The sequence below is a fragment of the Carassius auratus genome, chromosome 7, assembly GCF_003368295.1.
Source record: "Carassius auratus strain Wakin chromosome 7, ASM336829v1, whole genome shotgun sequence".
NCBI lineage: Eukaryota > Metazoa > Chordata > Actinopteri > Cypriniformes > Cyprinidae > Carassius > Carassius auratus.
The window spans coordinates 12,719,824-12,742,590 of NC_039249.1; the positions used below are offsets into that span (position 1 = coordinate 12,719,824).

The 22,767-nt window shown below is 36.2% G+C and overlaps 1 protein-coding gene across 1 annotated transcript in view; it reads right to left on the reverse strand.

The window, feature by feature from the left end:
• The window catches only part of LOC113105960 (immunoglobulin superfamily DCC subclass member 4-like), a 64,337-nt gene that overhangs the window by 21,054 nt on the left and 20,516 nt on the right, over positions 1-22,767 (reverse strand). The window contains exons 2-6 of the mRNA XM_026267386.1: positions 14,803-15,111; positions 11,852-12,011; positions 6,106-6,239; positions 2,182-2,313; positions 473-625 (exon numbers count right to left, since the gene is read on the reverse strand). Of these exons, the coding sequence (XP_026123171.1) occupies positions 473-625; positions 2,182-2,313; positions 6,106-6,239; positions 11,852-12,011; positions 14,803-15,111 (888 nt within the window). The remainder of the gene's footprint in view (positions 1-472; positions 626-2,181; positions 2,314-6,105; positions 6,240-11,851; positions 12,012-14,802; positions 15,112-22,767) is intronic.

Genomic DNA, 22,767 nt, shown 5'->3' on the forward strand with positions numbered 1-22,767 from the left:
GCCACAAAGTTCCTCTACGGTCTGACCACAACACACAGTTTGAGTTGTTGTTCAAACAACCTCATTAGATAGTGTTTAGCAAAGTTCAGATCCTTGTGATTCTTCTAGTGACCTTTTCTTTTTAATCCTCATTGTGCATGGAAAATATGCATGTATGCATATCATCTTCCTAGCTAAATTTTGCATCTGCTTTGGACAAACAAAAATACAGGAAGTACTACCAAAACTAATAAACAATAGTACCACACAGTTCTTGAACAAATATTCAAAACCTAAATGCCATTAACACTACTAGCCAATGATTTTTTTTTGTGCCTGATAAATAAGGTCTACAGCTTCCCATATGTTTGACTCACTGATTCTGAATCAGTAAGACTCATTATATATTTTGTTGCATATACAATCCCTCAGTAATGTATCCATCTATTTCTCAAGAATATGCAGGATCCATTAAAGGTAAACACACTATTACCCAGAACTCGGAGTTCAGCCGGAGATGAGACGAAATCTCTGGTCTTGGGTTTGTTGGCACGACACACATACACTCCAGCATGGTGACTGCGGGTGTCAGGAATCACTAGGTTGGTTGCCAAGACAACCACATCTGTAGCTATAGGCTTCCCATCTATGCATCCCAAAGGAGTGGTTGTGCAAAAAGAAAAAAAAAAAAAAAGGAAAAAAAAAGGAAAATCATTTAATCAAGACTGAGCAAGCTGGGACATTTCAAATTTGAATTATACATCTGTATGAAAAATAGCTATTTTAGTATTTAATCTCGTCACTAGGTAGATCCAAATCTCATGTATTAACAATAAAAAATAAATAAATAAAAATTAATTAAAATGTTAAGTTTTTAAAAAGAACAGTTTAAAAGAATAACATTTAATTATGTCAATCACGCACCCTCATGTTGTTCCAAATGCAAAAAAAAAAAAAAAAAAAAAAAAAATGAATAGGGCCAAAGCTTTAATGGTTGCATATTATTTTAAGGTGTCTTTGTTACAGTGTAATTATAAATTTAAGCACTAATTAATGTTAATTAACTTCATGTGCTTACTATATGGTTAGGGTTAGGATTAGGGTGCGGTTTAGGATTACCTGCATATAATTATGCATAATTTATTGTTAATTTAATAATAGGTACATATAACCTGTAACAAGGACACCTTAAAATAAAGTGTTATCGCTTTAATATTCCAATAAAGGATGAAAACATCAGCAGTGTCCATACATCATTTCTCATTCTGTAACCCATGCCAGAAAGGAAGGAAGTCTTTTGTGTCTGAAGCAACATGAGGGTCAAAAAAAGATAGATTAAAAATTTTGAATAAACTACAATGGAGTGCAATGCACATCATGAACCAGCAGAGGTCAGTACAGCAATGGAGACACTGACTGTCTGTGGATGCCATATTAGCGCTCAAACAAAGAAAAAAGACACCTCGTGAATTTTTACAACATATTCTTAATTTTTTATGAAACCTAATGAGAATAATGCTCTTATTTATACAGTCTTGGCATTGCTGTTGGAGAAAGAGGACGAAATGAGGTCCGTAATGAACCTGAATGGAGGCAGTGACAGTGGGGGTGAAGGGTGGGTGCGTTGAAGGGGTGTCTGCTGCAGCAAAGCCACGTGTCTATAAACCAAACGTATAAGCTCACCTATAAATCAGTTTGTGTGCTTCATTTAAATTTTCCTGTGCAAGCACTCAAAAGTTGACAGTGAACACAGCACTAATTACATTCCGGTCATTCAGCTGACACTTTTATCCAATACAACAATGCACTTATTATAAGCACAACTTCTCCTAATGAATCAACCAGGGGTTCGAGTGCTTTATTCAAAGGAACAGCAATGCTTGTTTAAAGATTTTTAACCTGTCAGGGTTTTAACTTAATCTATATTGTGTACCATGGTCCACATGAGTCCAACTATTTTTGGTTTGGGGTTCTTAAATCTTGACATATTCAATCCTGACTGGACGAAACCGATAAGGTGGGGTGACATGTTCTTGTTTATGGGCCAAGTTCAGGCGCAATGTACACGCCAGGTACACAAGCAGATTCCTTAAAACCTTCAACTTGTCAGTTAGCCTAGATCTGTCAACAGCAGCACTTTCAGTCTGTTACAGTAGAGCAGGCTACAGATGTGTGTTTAATATATTAGTGTCTGCATCTTACCCTGTCTGCTCCAAGACACGAAAGGTTTGGGTTCACCCTGAGCCATGCACTCCATCACAGCCGGACGACCCATGACCACCGTTGAGTTCCGCGGTGGAGCCACAATCATAACCTCACTCTCCTGAGACAGACCTACAGAGACAGATTATTAATGTGTGTTTGTGTATAGAAAAAGAGAGTGTCCACCTTCAGGCACAGGGGGTTGCTTGAGTGAAAGCAGCATTAGGTGAAGAAACTGACCTGACAGAGGACACCGTTTCCTCTTTTGCTCACAGGAAGTGAGAAAGACAGCGATAGAGTGAGATAGGATTGAGACGAGGAGGAAAGAGGAATGAAACAGAGTGTAATGACGAGATTGAGACAATGAATGACAGGAGAACTTTGAGGCCAAAGAGGATAGGTGTCATTTATCTGGGATGCAGCTGGCAAAATAAAATATGTATATTTATAGTAATATATTAAATATATATACATTTGATTATTTAAAATGAATAATTATTCAGCAAAGGTGCATTGAGTTGATCAAAAGTGACAGTAAAGATAAAGGCCTGTTTCTGGGGCCTCATAAGAGCCCATGTGAATTCAGTAGACACACCCACAGATCATAATGAAGTCAAACATAAGCATGCAGCTATGGATACAGTATCGCGGTCATAAATTAATCATTCTGATTACATACTTTACCGCAGCAAATCACATATGCAGGAGAGCACAGGGATTTAAAATGGGTCAGATTTCTGAGGCTACAGGGTGCACCGTGTAAAAGCAATGTGGGTGTGTCTGTATTCAAGCAGGTACACCAGTGGACATGCGCTATTGGTTAAAACAACCCTGATACTGAGAACAGCAGACCACGAAGACCCACTTGAACAACAGCAAAAGTTTGCTTATAAGGCTTTTTCAAAATTGAGTGTGTAAAAAAATAAAAATTCAGTATCAGGCAGAATGATGATGAGCCAGATTCCAGCTTCACATTGCAGTGAGACAAGATACCTTTTTTCGCACACACTCATAAAGACTGGTACTGTGTACTTGAGCTGTCTGGTCTCAGGCGCAAAAGATGGATGGCATTCACAGAGCAAAACTATGATTTCCTCAAGGTGAAGACTGCTCTCTTTTAATCTGTCTTTCTCTCAATTCAGCATGATTTTATCGGCATGACTGAAAATATTACATATTAACAAAGCGGAGGATGTATGTAAAAATAGAACAACACAAACTGTAAGTTTGACAACACATAACATAAGAATGACTTACATGAATGACTTAAGTGATTATGTAACAATATAGGCCATTTTCATTACATAAGATGTCTACGTATAAACACGCAGACACACAGGGTCACCATGGTGAAGAAAAGCATACAGAAAACATACGGGGATAATACACATTTAGTCACAGACTTGCAGACAGTGATGTGAAAACACATCTAGCAGCCAGTGTTGCTCTACGTCCTTCTCCTGTCTTGAGTGAAAAGCTGCTTGAAGTTCTTCAGTTCATTGTTAATTTAATAGTAAAAGAAAAACAGTAAGATGACAGACAGATCAACCAATAAATAGCGATTGTGTTCATTTTCTTTCTCTCATTCCATCACTATCTGTAAAGGTGCAGAAATTCCAGACACAAACATTGCTCAATCTTCATCAATGGATGAAGCACAGCTCACACACAGAAGTTCCTTTCAACATCTTTCACCACTTTAGCAATTTCATTTTCCTCCATAAAGAGAGAGAAGAAGCTTCATGAAGCAACTGGTACAAATAAAAGGGTTGAAAGAGCAAATGGGATTAAAAGAGAGGAAGGAGAAAGATGAATGTGGAACAATTAGAGAGATGGCTTAAAAGATGAATGTGTAAGACGGAAAACACACACACACAGAAAATCATTCAGGTCTCTGGCTGAGAACGCAGAAACATAATGGAAATGAGCAAAGGTCAGCATGGACATTTAAGTCATTCAGAGGTGTGTGTGTGTGTGTGTGTGTGTGTGTGTGAAGGGGGTTAAAGACTGAGACTGACTTCATAGCATTACCGATCCGTCTCCCTCGTCTTCCCACACTCCCTTTTATTTCATTTAGTTCTTTATCTCTCTAGCTTTCTCTGTCTTTGTTCCTCATCTCATTCCTCTCTTCCATCCCTCCTTTTGCCCCCTCCATTTCATCAGCCGAGCAGCCTTAAGGACAGCAGGAAATCAATTCTGCCTGCAACACGGACCACCTCTGCAGAGGGCACTTATACACACACACATACTGTACACACACACAACACTGAAAGTGCCACTGCAGATATTCAAACTTTACTTCAAACAAAAAAGACTGGAGGAGAACCATAAAACGGTATTTTGTCACTATTTAAGGAGTCGTTTCATAAGGAATCACATTGGCAATATTCTTCTGATATAAAATTGCTCAGAGTATTATGAAAATATACTGTGACTTTCATTAAAAAATCAGAAATTTGCACCAACAACCACTCATTTTTACACAATCAGGACAATTCCGTGTTTAGAAATCTGATCATTCATCACAGTGAAGCAATCTGCTTGTTAACCCGCCATGTATTGAATTCTGTTTCCAGCCTCCACTGTACTCTGTATCTCAACAGCAACATATATGGTAAGCTTTTAAAAACTCCCGATGTACACTACTGTGTCCAGGCTTAAACTACCAATATTTTAATGATTCAGAAAAGATGAATCACTGTCTGGCAAGCAGAGATTTCGTTATGGAGATAAAGGTTTGAATCATGAGATTTCAGTAGCATTTCAGCACATTGTGAGTGTATATTACCAACTTATGTTTCGACTGTGATGTGTGACGTCAGCCGAGTGGATAGGTGGGGGAAGTAGAACAGACATTATCATTGGTAAACACTAAAAGAACCAATGAAACAAGAAAAATCCCACTGCCACTTTGCAAGTCCTTCTTAAAAGGCATTACTTTAAACAAAGATTTTGAGCTGATTTCAATCTGATATTTAAAGGACAGTTAACCAAAAATGAAAATTCTGAGTTCAACGACTCACCCTAATGTCGTTAACAAACCCGTAAGATCTTCATTCTTCTTTGGAACACAAATAAAGATATTTCTGATGAATTACAAGATCCTTCTGACCCCATGCGTCGTTTACATGCAGATGTCAGACATATACGTTGTGATACTCTCACCACAATGGCAGGTAGATGTGATAGGGAGGAAGTTGTTACATTTTTTTTTTTTTTGCGCACAGAAAGTATTCTCATTGCGTCGTAAAATTATGGTTGAACCACTGATGTCACATGGACTGTTTTACTGATGTCCTTGCTACGTTTCTGGACCTGGGAACATTACAGTTTTATTGCTGTCTATGGAGGGTCAGAGAGCTCTCGGATTTCATTAAAAATATCTTAAGTGTTCCAAAGTTGAACAAATGTCTAATGGGTTTGGAACGACGTGAAGGTGAGTAATTAATTACTAAATTGTCATTTTTGGGTGAACTGCTCCTTTAACGGATATTAACAGGCAGTTAAAAACTACACTGGCAAACCAGCAAAGTTTATTTCACATACAAAAAGGCTACATCATTTAGAAAAAAATGGTCCAGTGTATTGTGTTGATATGTTAAGAATTTTCTGAATTGCAATTGAACATTGCTCTATGTTGTGTTTAAGGTCTGAAGGAAATGTCCGTTAACTTAACTGAAAAAAGTCAATACACATTTTTTCATAATGTACTATCTTGAACATAATTGAACTATCTGAAAAATAATTCTGGTGTAGCCTATGAAATGAAATTTCCCAGAATGCACTCACTGACTTCTGAATGCCCTTCTAAGCCATTACTGTGTGTTAGTCATGGAGATGAGGTGAATGGAGCTTATATGCGAGTATATGTGAGGTATGGATCGTGAATGATGGGATAACAGGGAACAGGTCTTTGTGTTATACCTGGGCTAACTGTGAGCGAAGCCTCTTGGCTGAAGCGCTTGCGGGCAGAGTTGAAGGCCATGCAACGGTACAAGCCTTCATCTTCTTTAGTGACCCCTAAAATCTGCAGCACCCCATTAGGAAGAGATATGTACCTGCGTGACAGAAAAAGAAATCCGCATTAGCATTTCTAAATCACACAAAAACATCAATACGCACGTGTATATTTGCTGTTCTTCTAAACTGAAGCTACTTTCAAGCCTTAGTAGGCTAGCAGTCTGCTATACATTCCGGCATGAAGCGCTATACAGCTTAGAGCAACATATAAAAAGACACTATACACAAACACAAACTATACTGCAGAAATAACATAGCGGGGGAGTGAAAAATGCCAGAGAAAAGAAGCAGAGACGACAGTCTAGTCTACAGATATAGGAGAACAAACCAATATGGCAGCTTGTATCTTCAATAGTCAATTCTTCTCTTTCACTTGCTCTTTCTCTCTATGTTTGTGGTGGAGAGGTCAGGTCGCACTAATATTCATTCCATCTCTCTCCCTAGAGACCGCTTTCAAATCCCCTTTTCAATTCAGGACAGATAAAATACACCATTAATCTTGTAGACTCATCCCCAAGAGCAAGACTCTGGCAGAAAGACCACAAAGACCAAGGTTGGGTGAATTCTTCCACCTGTGAGTGCGAGCGGTTTAAATCGGGTGCGTGTGACTCGCTATTGTAAAATTCATTGGTGCTGAGAGAGTTCAGCTGAGGACACATCCAAACCAGAGCTACACCTCCAGCAGCACGGCATGGCCTCAGCTGCGCTCGGGATGTAAATGAGAGACTGACTGCAGCAGCCGCCAGAACACGACAGCGTGTATTAATGCACGGCTAATGTGCAAGCGTGTTCTCATTAATATGGAGAGGGGCTGTGAATACAAAAGACACTTTTTACGGACACAAAAGGAAGCATCCAAAGCAGACAGGGAATAATCTCGGAGGCACGTTTTCCAACAATCTGTCTCGCTTTTTAAGTTGGGTCTCATTTGTAATTCCAAACTGCTTGAGACAAAAGCACTGTAAGAGGTCGGAGACTTCATGTGAAGATGCAGTGGCAAATTTCTCAAGACTACTAGAACCTCTACTACAGTACCTGTTGTGCATACAACCTTAATAAACAAGCTCCTATCTAAAATATGAGCAGATAAACAGATGGTAAACAGATTGGTAAGGGTAAACACATCTGGCTAGCTGTCTGTGAAATAGTGTCGAAGACAGTCATTCAAAGTCTCAAATGGAATGTAAAAGATTATGTTATTCAAACTTTAAATACACTACCAGCCAAAAATTTGGGGTTAGCAAGATTTTAAAAGTTGGTGAAAGAAGTCTCTAAAGCCCATCATGGCTGCATTTATTTGATCAGGTTAAAAAGTAATGGTGTAAAATATTATTACAATTGAAAATATTTTTTTTCTATTTGAATATATTTTATAATGTAATTGATTTCTGTGACTGTAAAGCTGAGCTTTCAGCAACCATTACTCCAGTCTTCAGTGTCGCAGGGATATTCACAGATCATTCTAATATTCAGATTTGGTGCTCAAGAAAAAAATTCTTCTTTTTAACAATATTGAAAACAGCAGTTCTCATTAATATTTTTGTAGAAACCATGATAGTTTTTTTAGGATTCAATGATGAACAGAAGGTAAAAAAATTCCACTCACTCCAACCTTTGGAATAGTAGTGTACTGTAATTTTTTAGCTGTTATTAACCAGTATTTTGAATGACGCGACTTCACAAACAAGCTCCACGCAAACTTTTCGTTTTCCATTTTAGTTTAGAATTCGCTCTCTGCAGAACAAAAATGGTGTTTTCCAATCCGTATAAACCACTTTACCTGACTGGATAAAATCATGAAGGTCCACTCCCCAGTGAGTTAGAGGAAATCGGGTAAAGCAGTTGAAAAGTGTCTACAAATTGATTAGGCAATGCCTCCAGCCACCTGCAGAGGTCTATACCTGTATTTGGTTGAAGCAACAGTGTTTGTGAAGGAGCTTGTTTCAAGTTTGGCTTGGGTCATGTCTCAATGCAGTTTCCCCTCTACCTTTGCTTTCCAGTCCATTATCCATTGTCTCATCCAATAAAAACAAAAAGGCAATACAAAAAAAATGTAACTCAAAACTCAATTTGATGACATTTGATTGTACATCATTGCACAGTTGCTGCCATATGCAGAGAAACATTTCTCAGTGGATCCCTCAACAGAAATTGACAGTGGATGATGAAATTTCTAAATGATGCAATCAGGAGACATTTTCATCCTTATTTGACATTTCAAAATGTCTTTCCTTTTCGCTTTACACATTTTCCTAAGCATTAAAGGGTTAGTTCACCCAAAAATGAAAATTGTGGGCTGAAATTTTTGGGGTTAGTTAAGCCAAAAATGAAAATAAGCTTTAGTTTTACAAACCCTTGAAGCATTCTAGGTGTATTTGACTTTCTTCTTTCAGGTGAATCCAGTCTGAGTTATTTTAACAATTTTCCTGGCTATTCCAAGCTCTATCATTGCAGTCAGCGGGTGTGACGGTACATATGGATATTTTTCTTACAAAAACGCATGGATTCGCTACAGGAGACCATTATTCACCCCCTGAGGGATGTGAGGTGCATTTATTATGAATGTGCATGCTTTATTTGATGACTTGTTGACTGTTCAACACCTGCTGACTGCAACGATAGAGTGTGGAATAGCCAGGACAATTTTTTATATAACTCCAACTGGATTTGTCTAAAAGTAGAAAGTCATATACATCTAGGATGCTTCAAGGGTCAGTAAAACTAAAGCTAATTTTCATTTTTTGGTGAACTAACCCTTTAACTCCTGAAAATATCAAGCCTTCCCTTAAAAGCCTGTACCATACCTGTGCTACTATTATTTTTTTTTTAAACAAAGATACCTTTGATAAATACAATATACAAGGAGAAACAGACATAATTCATGAGTAATATAATAATATTAGGTGGCTGGGCATGTGGCATGTGACAAAAGACAGAGTAGAATTAACAAAGAGACTGAGAATAAAAATAAATACTGCACATAGAGAAATCTGACCAGCTTTCTAAATCATGACAAGTTTTGATTCTGAATTTTACAAGCAGATAACAATCAGTAGCCAATCAGTTTAGAGGTTTTTTTTTTTTTTTTTTTTTTTTTTACCATTTCAAAGCATAGGATTCCTGTGACATGGAATAAGAACATTTCGTTTAAACAATTTTTCTAACAATGCTAACACATTTCTAACAAATCCATAATGCATGTAAACATGTTATCAAAAGTGTGATCAAAGATGTAACACCATAACAAGGTTTTGTGCCAACTGGAACTGTAGAGTATACTGTCAATACTTCACAAGATTACTGTGCTGCATAGCTAGCTAAAAAAACAAAAAAACAAAGACTTTCATATTTCTTACAGATTTTGTAGCTGACCTTTTCAGATTGGATGAGCGAGTTACATAAATTTGGCAGCTTTTGCTTTAGTAAGCCCTCTATTTATCACATGACATGACACAATTTAAACCAATGACTTGGATTTCATTTGTTGCAACAGGTCCCTGCCGTTCCCTCCCTCCCTGTGACACTTTGACCTCGGATGGGCCTCTTGTACACAAGAGTCATTGATTGGCTCCTGTCATGTGCAGTCTCTCCTGCTCTATATTGACACATTGCAAAAGCTACTGTAACATACACACACTTGGAAAATGGTAAACAACTGTGCTTGTCCTGTGAGAACTGGCAATACTGTAACATGAATTCACTGTTTCTGACTAGCTTGTTTTAAACTACTTGTAATTTGATTTCAAACACACTAAATAATCAAACGAATTGAAAATCTATAGGCATATCAAATTTTTATTCAATAGTTTATTTTATTAACAATTAAGCCGAGTTGGATAAAATGATAGTCAAATGTTAGGGTTAGGGTTAGGGTTATTAAATTAAGCATATAAATAAACTTGAAAAAATATCTAGATGAAATGCATACACTGATATTCAATCATACACTTTTTTTCAATCATATTTTATTCATAGTGATATTTTGATGTTAGTCTAAAAGATGCTGTAACAAATAAAAAAACATTAGCTGTGGAAACAGTACCAATGTAATTTTTTTTTAACAAAAATGTAATGTGTGTAAAATGTACCATTGGTTATAATTTACTACGTCAACAGCAGAGGTTGTCAACCGAAGCAACATTCTGTTCCCTTCAGGAGACACACACTACAGAACTGCACTCACAGACACTATGTACAGTATAATGAGTTTCCACCACAAGGCACACCACAAGTATTCTCTAGATAAGACACATAATTGGAGGAGCTGACGGGCAGCTTCTAACTTGACCGCAGGCCATTATCTGTTAGGACAGATAGAGTTTGAATGATTCAGACAAGTTGTGGTAATTCTAATATTAGTGATACCTTTCAGTTACAGTACTGGAAATTCTGTAAGTGTTTATTGAGTAATAATTAATTTTAAGATAGGGCTGCATGCTTGGTATTTTTATAATGTAATATTGATTATTTATTTAGATTAAAAATATTATTTAAAAATGGAATTTACATTGAAATTAGGCCTTGCGATTTCTCAGAATTTACTGATTAGGCCTAATTCAAATGTAATGTTTTGCCACGATTGAATTTTTTAGAAATCAAGGAATCGTGATTTTGAATAGAAATACTACCAAAAGTTAGAAGTGGACTAGGGAAACAAACAATGCAAGAAGATGGGAGTTTAACTTCTTTTAACTTGAGCTCCGCATTTTTAGAATGCCATTTTAGGCATGAGACGCTGCAAGACACGAGCGCAACGCATCAATCTTTACATTGCAAAAAACTGGGATAAACAGCACAATCTAATTAATAATAAAAAACTGTAACTATTACTCTATGTCTGATATTTCATGTTTGCATCATGGTGACAGGCTGAAAGCTGCTGTTCAGTGTTTTTACAAAACATTTTCAGCTATACTCGTACTCATTTCAAATTGCCAATAAATGCGCCACAGACACATCTGTGATCATCACAATGTTCAACTTCTGCAAAACACGTTGCAAATAAAATAAATTAAAATTGATTTATTTTTCAATTCATAATTTCATTCAGCAAGGATATATTAAACGGATAAAAAAAGTAAATAAAGTTTTTACTTGGTTAACAATAAATAAATAAATAATTACATATTTCATATAAATGCTGTTGTTTTGAACTTTCTACATCAAAGTGCCCTGAAAAATGTATCTTGGTTTTCACAAAAATATGTAATAGAACAACTGTTTTCAGCAGTTTTGTTTTATGATCATAATAAATGTTTAAAAAGCACCAAATCAGCATAATTAAAAGATATCTGAAAAATCGTGTGACTCAGAAGGCTTGAGTATTGGCTGCTGAAAATTAAGCTTTGCAATTACAGGAAAAACATCCACTTTACAATATGTTAAAATAGATATAGGTTATTTTAAAGTGTAATAATATTGACAAAATTTCACCGTGTTAATATTTTATAAAAAAAAAAACACAACATAAGACACTTTTAAAAACATTTTAAAAAAATCTAACGGACCCCAAAACTTAAAACAATAGTGTATGTATGATTAATAATATCTATATTTTTCAAATAATTGGACTATAGCTTCACACTTGCTCTGAGTAAACAAAGTATGTCAAGGGAATCATATATTGCAAACCTGTGCCAAGATAACGTACCTGGATGGTTCTAGAGGTTCTGTGGGTGAAGTCAGGGGCGCCTGGTCCTTCTCCCAAGTGATACTTGGGGTAGGCAAGCCATCTACATAGCACTCAAACCGGGCAGTGCCACCTACTGGCACAACCTGTGGTTCAGGATCCTGAAGAAAACGGGACAAGCCTGAGAAAGACAGAGAAAGCAAGAGAGTGTGGAAGAAAGAAAACAAGAAGAAAGCAACAAGAAATCCAAAAAAAGTGAATCAGTGAATGCATCGCAATAACTTTTCACAGAATAAGTAGAAGCAATGTCTCCACATGGTTGGAGTAGAGGAAGGTGAGTGGGGCCCCTGACCTCTGCTCCGGTGCCTCTGAGCTTTGAAAATACTCTCACTTTGATCTGCTACATCTGCTAGACTCACACTTCTCATAACCTCACAGAACACCGAACACACGTTCTTCATTATTCATACAAATACCAAATATAGAACCAGAAATTTAGTTAACAGGAAGGTTCAGTTTGCATGTTTTAGACATGCTTTAATAGGTTTTTAACATGTTTTTTATGTTTAAATTAATATAAGTTGGCATTATAAACAAATGTGAATTAAAAATAAACAATAGTACATTTATAAATTAACCTATTATTTATTACTATCTCTCTCTCTCTCTCTCTCTCTCTCTATATATATATATATAAATAAAAATAATATATATATATATATATATATATATATATATATATATATATATATATATATATATATAACTGATACTAAATGTCATCTACTCATATTTATCATGAATATTAATACAGCTTTGGCTTTAAATGAGAGGCAATTACAACTAAACCATAAAAATATTTTGATTAATTCAATCATATTAAGAATATAAATATATATAAAGGACAAGATTTTTTTTTTTTTTTTTTGAGACTTCTGACTACTGAAGCTTCTCTGTAGTTGATTTATGGTCACCCAGAGGAGCAGGCATCAACAGACAGACAGTTCATATCTAAAAGTTCCTAAACAAGCTCACACACATGAAGCACATCGGCGTACATAACAGCTCCGCTCGGCTGAGACCTGTTAAACATTAACACTAGATATTTTTGACTTGTACACAGCATGAGGTCTTAAAGCAAACATGCTCTACAGAAAAAAAAAAAAAAAAAAAAACATGGGAGATTTACTGGAGCACACACCAGCAGCATGGTTATGTGTAGGTGTGAGAATCTGAAATTACAAAGCTATTCGGGAAAATTGAGAAATATTCAGCCACTGAGGGAAAATGCCATTTCAAAAAACAACAAAGTAGAATATGGACTGAAAACTGTTTAAATGAGGGTCCCTTCCCCCGCAACTGTCACCACCGGGTGAGTAATAATGAATAAGATAACTATCATGATGATAACTGTAAGTGTGCGAGTGCTACCGAGAGTCAGCTCACCTCCACATGCTGCAGCACAGAGGATCCCAGTCATGCAGATGACAGATAACCGGGGTAAATTACAAAACCATGTACTCGCATCCCTCCCCTGGTACAGACCTTCACTGCACTGATTTCTCAATGGAGGAAATATTCTCTGTTTGGACTGTTTCCAATCTCAATACTGTCTCCCTGTCTAGTTCATTCTCAAAATACTGTGACAAAGATGTCTTTATATATGTATATATCTATAGTATCTCTTACTTATTTGACACTTCAGTGTGTTAAAATCTCCCTTTATGATGATTGTAAAAAATATATATTTAAAATAGATTTTTTTTTCATACTATGTATAGTTCTAATATATTAACATATTTACTGACATATCACTACGTTGAATGTAAAAATTGTAATTAAGCTTTATTTGGAGTAATACTTGTGTACAATGCACATTTCTTAATACTAAGTCTAAAATCTGTTTTAATGTCACTATTGATGAGGACTGTATAATCATTGAATAATATCAGTCTTTAAATGCAAGATATTTAATGTGTACCTGAAATATATATTTGCAGTAGTTCCACTTTAGGACAATCAAATATACTCAAGTATATCTTCAGTTGGACCTCAGCGCTTCTTCCAAGTACATAAATATGTAAATGTACTTGGTATACAAATACAGTATATTTATTTTTACTAGGGTACTGACGTTATTTACAGTATGCAATATATTATTTGTATGATGTCAAATTCAATTTCTAATTTTCATTTCAACATGACATTTTCCCACCAACATGTGAAGTGACTGTTTCCCACCACAAAAAAAAATCACCTTATATAATAAAATAAAACATGAACTACTTTTGTTGCCCTTTACAATGAATAAAGACAACAACATTTCTAATTTCCGTGTAATACCAATATGACAGCCTAAAGCAGAGATGGCAGGTATCATTACTATCTACATAAAAGTAATAAAGTAACATTGAATGAACAGAAATAATGAAGGAAGACAGAGTCATGGCCAATGAAATACATAATGACTAAAGGAAATGGTCTTTATCGCCTAGTGTGCTGCATTAAACACAACGAGAAAGAGAAAATGAAAGAAGGAGGTAAAGAGATGAAGTCCAATCTCTTTGTCCTTCCTCAGACTCTTCAAAAAGCACAATCGAGTCCTTGTGCTAACCAGGTGAGAGCAGCACTCAGATCCAGTCAAGCAAAGACAGCACTGGAATTTGGCTAAGAGAGGGCTATAGAGAAAAAAATAACCCTAACCCTTAATACAATATGATATATGTCTCAACACCACTTTTTAGTGTATAATATAATATTTTATCAGATGTTTCCCAGATATGTGAACATGGTAATTAGAATGCGATGCTTTCCAGATGATGCAGAATTAACCACAAAACACGAAACCAAAAACTTGAACACTGGCTGTGTTTGAAAAGAATCTGAAAAGAATCTGATCTTTCTTTGATCTCTCTTAGACCCATAGCTACATGTGTTGGACATAAATCAGAGTAGAAAGTGTTTCTACTCACTTGCGAGATGCAGGGTGAGCGCCCGGCTGGTCAGGGCTCCTGTCGAGCTGGTACTTAGGCAGCTGTATCCACCCTCCAACCCCGCTGGAGCCTGGCCATCCGTGGAAGAGGGCGAGATGAGCAGAGATCCGTTCGGCAAAGGCCGGATAGTCTGGCTTCCTGAGAGAACCACCCCATCCCGCAGCCAGGTCACGTTGAGGGGGGGCTCACTGGCCCCCAGATGGCATTCCAGCAGCAGAGGGTGATCAGGCTCCAGAACCACATGGACAGGACCAGCACCGCAGCTCAGCTCCACGGATACGGGCTTCTCTAATTAGTGTGTGAGAGGGGGAGAGAGAGAAAGAAAGAAAGAGTTGATGTTACAATCTCTGATGAACAACAAACAGCATGAAAAAAGAAACCGAATAAAAAAATTATCAGCAAAACCGGTTTATAACAGTCAAAATTCACATTTTTATAGGATTCAAAGAGCAATTTTGCTCATTCAAAATGATTTGATTCAATATAAATTCTATTTAAGTAACAAGGATTTAATTACATTTAGAATTCCATAAATGTTCCCCTAATGTATCTCAGGTAAGAAAAAGAAAAAGGAAAACAAACTACTTCAGAAAGTAATCTGAAAGGAAATGCATTATCTGCATGATCATGAAGGCTACTTGATATGGGAGGGAAATTTAAAACATATATATTCCTGTATATTATTTACTAAAATATAACCACTTAATCCAAATATTATACTATGAAGGTTAAATAATATGGCTGCTTTTAACTGCTTTTGTATTGCCACAACGCCACAAATCATTATAAGAGGAAAGCAGAATCAGCTAGAATGAGGTCTTCAAACTGAGGGTTTTTGAAAACATGGATAAATACATTAAAAAAAATAATAATCATAAAAAAAATGAATAACATAAAAGCAAAACAGTTAAGAAAGTTAAGAATAACATGAGGGTAATAAATGACAAATTAAACCAGAATTAAACTAACCATTTAAGTAAATATTTTCCACGTAATGTTTTCATTATTTTATTTGGTTTTAGTACAACACAGTATAATGACACAAGAAGCTGATTATTATTTAATTTTAAAACAAGCATTATATTATAACAGCATTTCACTTTTTTATATATACATGAATGTGCAGACCGCAAGAATGACCAAAGAAAGAACATAATTTTTCGACACTGAATATTTTACTCAATATTTTATTGACGAATGACATTTACTTTTTACCAAACAATGAAAACAGATTTTATGTAGCAGCGTACAGTAATCTGGAAAACACCATTTACTTTACACTCAAAGTAACCTGCAGAACAGTTATTCACGTTTATCAGTCATGTCAAGCATGAGGCAATAATTTTATCACAACTATGCTAATCAGCCAGCCATAACACTATTTCAGCACTCTGTACTCTAACACACACACACACACACACACACACACAGAGTAAGACCACACGTTGAGCACACATTAGTCGTCTACATTTTCGTGCTGCAGTAAGCTCCCAATTAATTACGCTAATGGGAAATGGAATTATTTCCCAGATTAAAGTGGAAGCTGACCCTCCGGCATCCCTGGATATGTGTGTGTGTGTGTGTGTGTGTGTGTGTGTGTGTGTGTGTGTGTGTGTGTGTGACAGAAACAGGCTAGCAAGCAGAAGCAGCTCACACAGCTAGCACACAAAAGAAGGAAGGGAAAACACAATAATACTTGTTGGATGGCTGAAAGCCAAAGTGTGCAGACAAATATGTGAGAGAGTGACTTCTGAGGCAGAAAGAACACAGACTGACAGAGAGGGACTCATAGTAAGTTCAGCACAACCAGAGCTGCAGGGTCCCTGAGTGCAATCGCCTACCTCTGTTTAGAGGTGAAAATAAGGCCACTAAGCCCCTGGCTCCAAAAAGGCCAGCGCCATTCCAAATGAGACCTTATTAGTAAGTGAGAGAACAAATGTGTGTGTCTGCGTATAGATCTGAGAGAGAGAGAAAAAACAAAACGCTGCCCACAATGAGCTGCCCTGCATCAAAGGCATTAGAGATCTGTGGGCCATAATAACAGAAACACTGGCCTACTTTCACCAGCCATTAACAGATAGACAGAGAACGCAGGATCGCGTCAATAGACAGTCGTCACTCCAGCTCGCCTTCACTGTGCTTCTCTGTCCTCTTGCTGTCTTTCTTCTATTCAGTCTTCAATTAAATCTCATCAAGGCTAATTTCTCAGCCAATTTTTTTTTTTTTTGGCTAAGTCTCCCAAGTTTTCGGAGATCTTAGATGACTTTACATTATTCACCTCCCGATCACGTCTGTCTCACAGGCAGAGATTGGAATGGAGCACATGCAAAAAGAACAAATCCGATGCACACACTTAAAGTGTGTAAATACACATTAAAATCAAATGCTGTCCGTTTTGTAACACTGCTCATTCTCTTGCGTGCACATAAATGCACACCACTGTACTGAGACCAGACCAAGCTGAGTTTGTGAAATGGCAATGTTTGTGGGGTGATTTCTCACCCCAATGGACCTCTGCTGCTGCGGACTCCCTCTGAGATCATTTCAGTGGGGAATCTTGTGACATGGCAGAGATCCAACCAAATAATCACTGTTCCTCTGCCTTTGTAAATAAAGAGAGTGCTAAACAGAGATGGAAGATAGAAGAGACGAGTATTTTCCATTGAGACACTAGTTATTTAGTAGCCCAAAGCATCTGCCAAAGCAAAGTAGCAAAACCATAAAACACTCCACTGAAAAGAGGTTATATGATACGTTTTGGATGCTGTCTTCCTTACAGTTATTTCAACCAATTTCACCACAAAGACTGCACTGGTCATTCTGCAACACTTGCTAAGTTATGCTGGTGAACAGCACCAAACCAACACTAACTAACATAAGTCAAAGCCAGAATGAATTTAAATCTATACACATTTCTATGTATACACATTTAATAATGTTTTATTTATTATTATAATATTTTATAGTGCTGTCAAATGATTAATTGCGATTAACTGCATCCAAAATAAGTTTTTGTTTACATACAGTAATATATGTGTGTGTACGGACTATATTTATTATGTATATATCAATTAAATACATAATATAATACATACATAAATACTATATATTTAAGAAAAAAAATGTATATATATATATATATTTTAAGAATAAAAATATGTACATGTATTTATGTAAAATGTATTTAAATATTTTCAAAATATATATTGTATTTGTGTGTATTTGTATATACATTATAAATACACTGTCCAAACACATTATGTTAACAAAAACTTTTATTTTGGATGCAATTAATCACGATTTATCGTTTGACGGCACTAATTAATTAACTTTTATAATACTTCATATTTTGTTAATACATGAGAAAATTTTGGAATTTAACATAGAAATATATTACTCAAAATCCTCTAAAAATATTTGAAAACAATCACCACTAAACTTTGCTCATAAACAAATGAACAAAGATAAGAATTGTTTTCTTTTTTAATATAGTAAATATTAGGGGTGTCACGATTCTCCAAATCCTCGATTCGATTGCATTTTCGATTCTAAGGTCACGGATCGATTCGATTCTCGATTTTTACATTTATTCTCTTTAAAGCACAGATTGTCATTTTTCAAACTAGACTTTTATGTAATATAATATCTGACCTTTGTTTGCAATGTACCACACTACATTGTCAAATTTAAAACTTTTATTAACAACATAATGTAACAATAACTTATATCTTTAGTCAATTGAAAACTTTAAATAAACTGCCATCCAGTTTCTCTTTTGTAAGTGCAGTCACAAAAGATGACATTCAAGTTCATAACAAAACAAACAAAAACAATAAAAAATGACTAAACTAACCTTCAAATATTACAATGTATCTAATTAAAAGATTAAAGATAAAACGCTTGTTAAACACTTCACTGTCATTCATTTAGATTTGTTTATTTATTTATATATATATATATATTATGTATGTATGTACAGTATGTGTGTGTGTGTGTGTGTGCATCATTACAGTCTGTAAAATATGTGTATCTCTTATTACAAGACTGCAATCACTAACAATCAGAAGAATTCAAGTTAATCAAGTATCTACAAAAGATGTACTCTATAAAAAATGCATTAAATTACATTAAAGACAAAAATAAATTAAACAAGCAAAAGAAATGATTACTCGCATGTATCTGGTCCACTGATGAAGTCATGGGTCAAGTCAAGTGAATTATTACTCATTTTCTAACAGGCGTCGAATACTGACTTTAGGAAAAGGGGAATAACCAATGACATTTGAGATAACATCTAAAACAGCAAGCCCCGCCCCACGACTGACAAAAATAAAATTGTTCGCGCGAGCAGAGGTGAGATGATCGAGCGCGAGGATGTGGGGAATGAGCATGCGCGCGCGAGGGCTTTTATTGCGCGCAGAGTACATGTCACGCGCGCGCGAGAGTTTGAAAAGAGCTCGCGGGCTCCCGTTTCTTCGCATCCGATTCAGTTTTCCTCTCGCGGAAGCCATATAGCGCGCGCGCCAGCATCAGTTGAATGCTCGGTTATTTTTGTCATTGATTTGCCGTCATACAACATGGGGGCGTGGCAGCATCGACGATTCCATTTTTTAATTCGAAGTTCGAGACTGTGACTTAATTTCGATCGATTTCGATTAGTAAATATATTAAATAAACATGAAATAACTCAGTATCTTGCATTTAGATTTTACCTGGCTGTACTTTTTTATTTTATTTTATCAAAACAGCTATTTTAAGAGGTGCTCAATGGAAAATGATGCAGCATAATAGAATATACCTAAACAGTGAAACTATCCAAAACCAGATCTTTTCACATGTGATTATGCCTTCAAAACCAGATCTGTTCACGTGATTATGCCTTCCTGCCCTTCTATCACAAAAGCTGGTCTTTTCAGCAGCTTCATCTAGCCATGCTAAGAGACTAATACTAGTAAAACAATGTTCTAGTTATTCTGTCTCCATTAATTACTGTGAAATCAACTACAAACAAGAAGATCTACCCGCAAACGCCATATATTATACATAGTGAAAACTTCTCAGTTGCACAGCACTAGCCACATCTTTCACAATACACACAAGTAAATTATCGCCTCTGCAGGTGTTGCTGTGAAGTGGAGACCGTGCTCAGGGGTAGCACAGAACATTTTGTCTGAACTGTGGTCCATCCAGTGAAACTAACAGCGGCCCGAGTGCATGGCCAAAGGCATGAAACACACGTGATGTGACTCAACAAACACAGCACATTGTTTTTACGCAACATACTGCATTATCAGTGTGACATGCAGCAGAACACTCTCGACATCCAGCATCTACTGAAGCATCTCGGGTGTCAGCTTGATTAATAACTACAGGAAAAGATCTTTTTATAAAAATGACAGTGACCGTTAGATTCTCTTGTTCATCATGCACATTTATCATCTTTTCTAGGCTTTCATATATTTAATATATTTCCAGTTTATAGCCAAATTAAACCTTTGACTAAGAACTCCAAGAATTTAGTATGGTATTCAAAAGGTTTTTAACCAACTGCCTCATTTTTTTATTATTATTAATGCAATAATTGCAATAATATAAAAACATTCTTAAGAGTTACACATCTGTTGTTGCGAATACCATTGGTACAAGGTTTAAATGCTATTTTTATATGCTGAAATAAAATAGGCCTACTCCTTTTTATGCCAATATAAAATTATAGAAAATATATAACAGTAAATATTCTATTCACGAGTAGAAAACTGGCTTGCAGATTATAACAGTATCCCAGTTTGACCGAGGAGAGGCACTATGAGCATAGTTTTTACACATTTGTAATGTGCTTGAATTACAAAATATAAGCAATCAAACTTTCTAAACCTATGAACTAATACATAATTTTCAGTGTTGTGGACTTTTGTTTCCTTTTTTTACTCATCTTAGTTCCTGTTTTCCTTATTTGGTCATGTTTCCTGTGCATTTCTATGTTTCCCTTTTTCCCTCATTTCATCCCTTGTTACTTAAGCCATGTGTTTCTAGTCTCAAGCGTCTGGTGTTCTATGTCTTCATGTCCTCCTGTGTTCCAGAGCTGAATTCGGTTTTATCTTTATATCATTAAAGTCTATTGATTTCGAGCTACTCCCATGTCTCCTCATTCCCTTGCTCCCAGTGAGACTGTGACAGTGTTGCATGATGTCACAATAGGGCTTAATCAAAAATGTAGGCAGTGACCCAAGCAAAAAATAAATATACTTAAAATAGTTGTCTACAATTGTACTTTTAGTATACTTAACTGGTATACTTAAGGTCTGCTTATTTGGAACATCTAATTTTGTATTAAATGCACTTTAATCGTGCAGGGGTAGTGCTGAAGTCCAACTAAAGATATTTACTTTGCATTTAAGACCAATATTAAGATCATACAATTCTCATCAACAGTGACATTAAAACACATTTTAAAGGTTAATAGCATGTTATTTAAATCGAGGGTTAGATATATAAAAAAATATAGGCAGAAATAAAACATTTACATTCTAGTTGTTTCATATCACAAAATGCCAACAAACTCTGGTCCTTCCTGTTCCTGTCCTAATTAAGTGTTTCCAATCATGTGTTCCAGGTGTGTCTAGTTATTATCCTAGTCTCCGTGTATTTAAATTTGCGTCTGTGCAGTCTGTCTTTGTCTGGAATTGAACATCAACCCCCATCCTACGGGTGAATTTCTGTCAAATAAAAGACTGTTTCATGTTAATTCTCTTTGTCTCCTCCACAGTAGGCGGACTGTTACAATATGCTTTAATGGACTTATTAAACTCATATTTCCATATGAGCTTTCTATCCTGTACTGATCACATATACGCCAAACACTATGAGTGTAACAATAGATTACAATGTCATTTTATAGGTCTGTCAGAGACATCATACTGATTTTATAAGCCACAAAACTAAAGGTTTATGCTGAAAAAAACAATACGTACCATATCTTCAGCCATTATCAAAAAAGAAAACCATAACACATACGAACACTCCATATCTGAACAGATATGCTGCTGATAACAATATTAAGAACAGATATACAACATCCTATCTGAGAATAGATTACAGCAGCTCACACACACACTTTGTAAACACTAAATCAGGCTTCAGTTCACACTCACATAGAGCAATTCTGCTTGGCACTGCTTGCCAGCTATTGGCTGAGAACTAAGCACTGCACGAGGTGGACAAAGGTGGGGCTGTGTATGAACATGCGTTGATGCCAGCTGGATGTGTGACATATGCACTGCATAACCACTAATGAAGGCTGGGAGGACAGGGACAGATGGTCTGATTGATAGCCCAACGCAACAAACCATTTAAATTCAGATGGCAACATGTCTGTGTGGGTGCATTTGTGTGTGTATCCCGGGTACAGTGCCAGCTATTACTCAGCAGCATGGCACAGTCACTGAGAGAGAGAGAATATACATGAAATCATAACTTCGGAAACAGCATACATGTAATGGGTCCCATCAAATTTTTGAGTTATGACAAACATGAATTCATGACACACAAACTGTGCACAGTTAGTTTCTCACTTCATGTGTTACTGCTCTAATAGTTTAAAAAATCCAGGTTCATTAGGCTATATATTGATTTCACAATAAAAAATTAACTAGATTTCACCTTGTATATTTTTGCATTATGATGTTCGTTATACGTTCATTCTCTCTGTAAATAAACAAAACAAGAAAGAAGGAGACAGGTCTGTAGCGGTCTATAAAGCCCCTTTCACACTGCCATTCCGGCAAATGCAGAGGTAAAGTGTTCCTGCAATTGGTCCCTGGTCGCTAGATTTTGCACTTTCACACTGCCAGTGATGACCCGGTATATGTGTGGGCTTTCACACACGACCCGTAAAGATCCTGTAACGACACTTGACATCAGCGTGTGACGTGTAATGTACGAGTC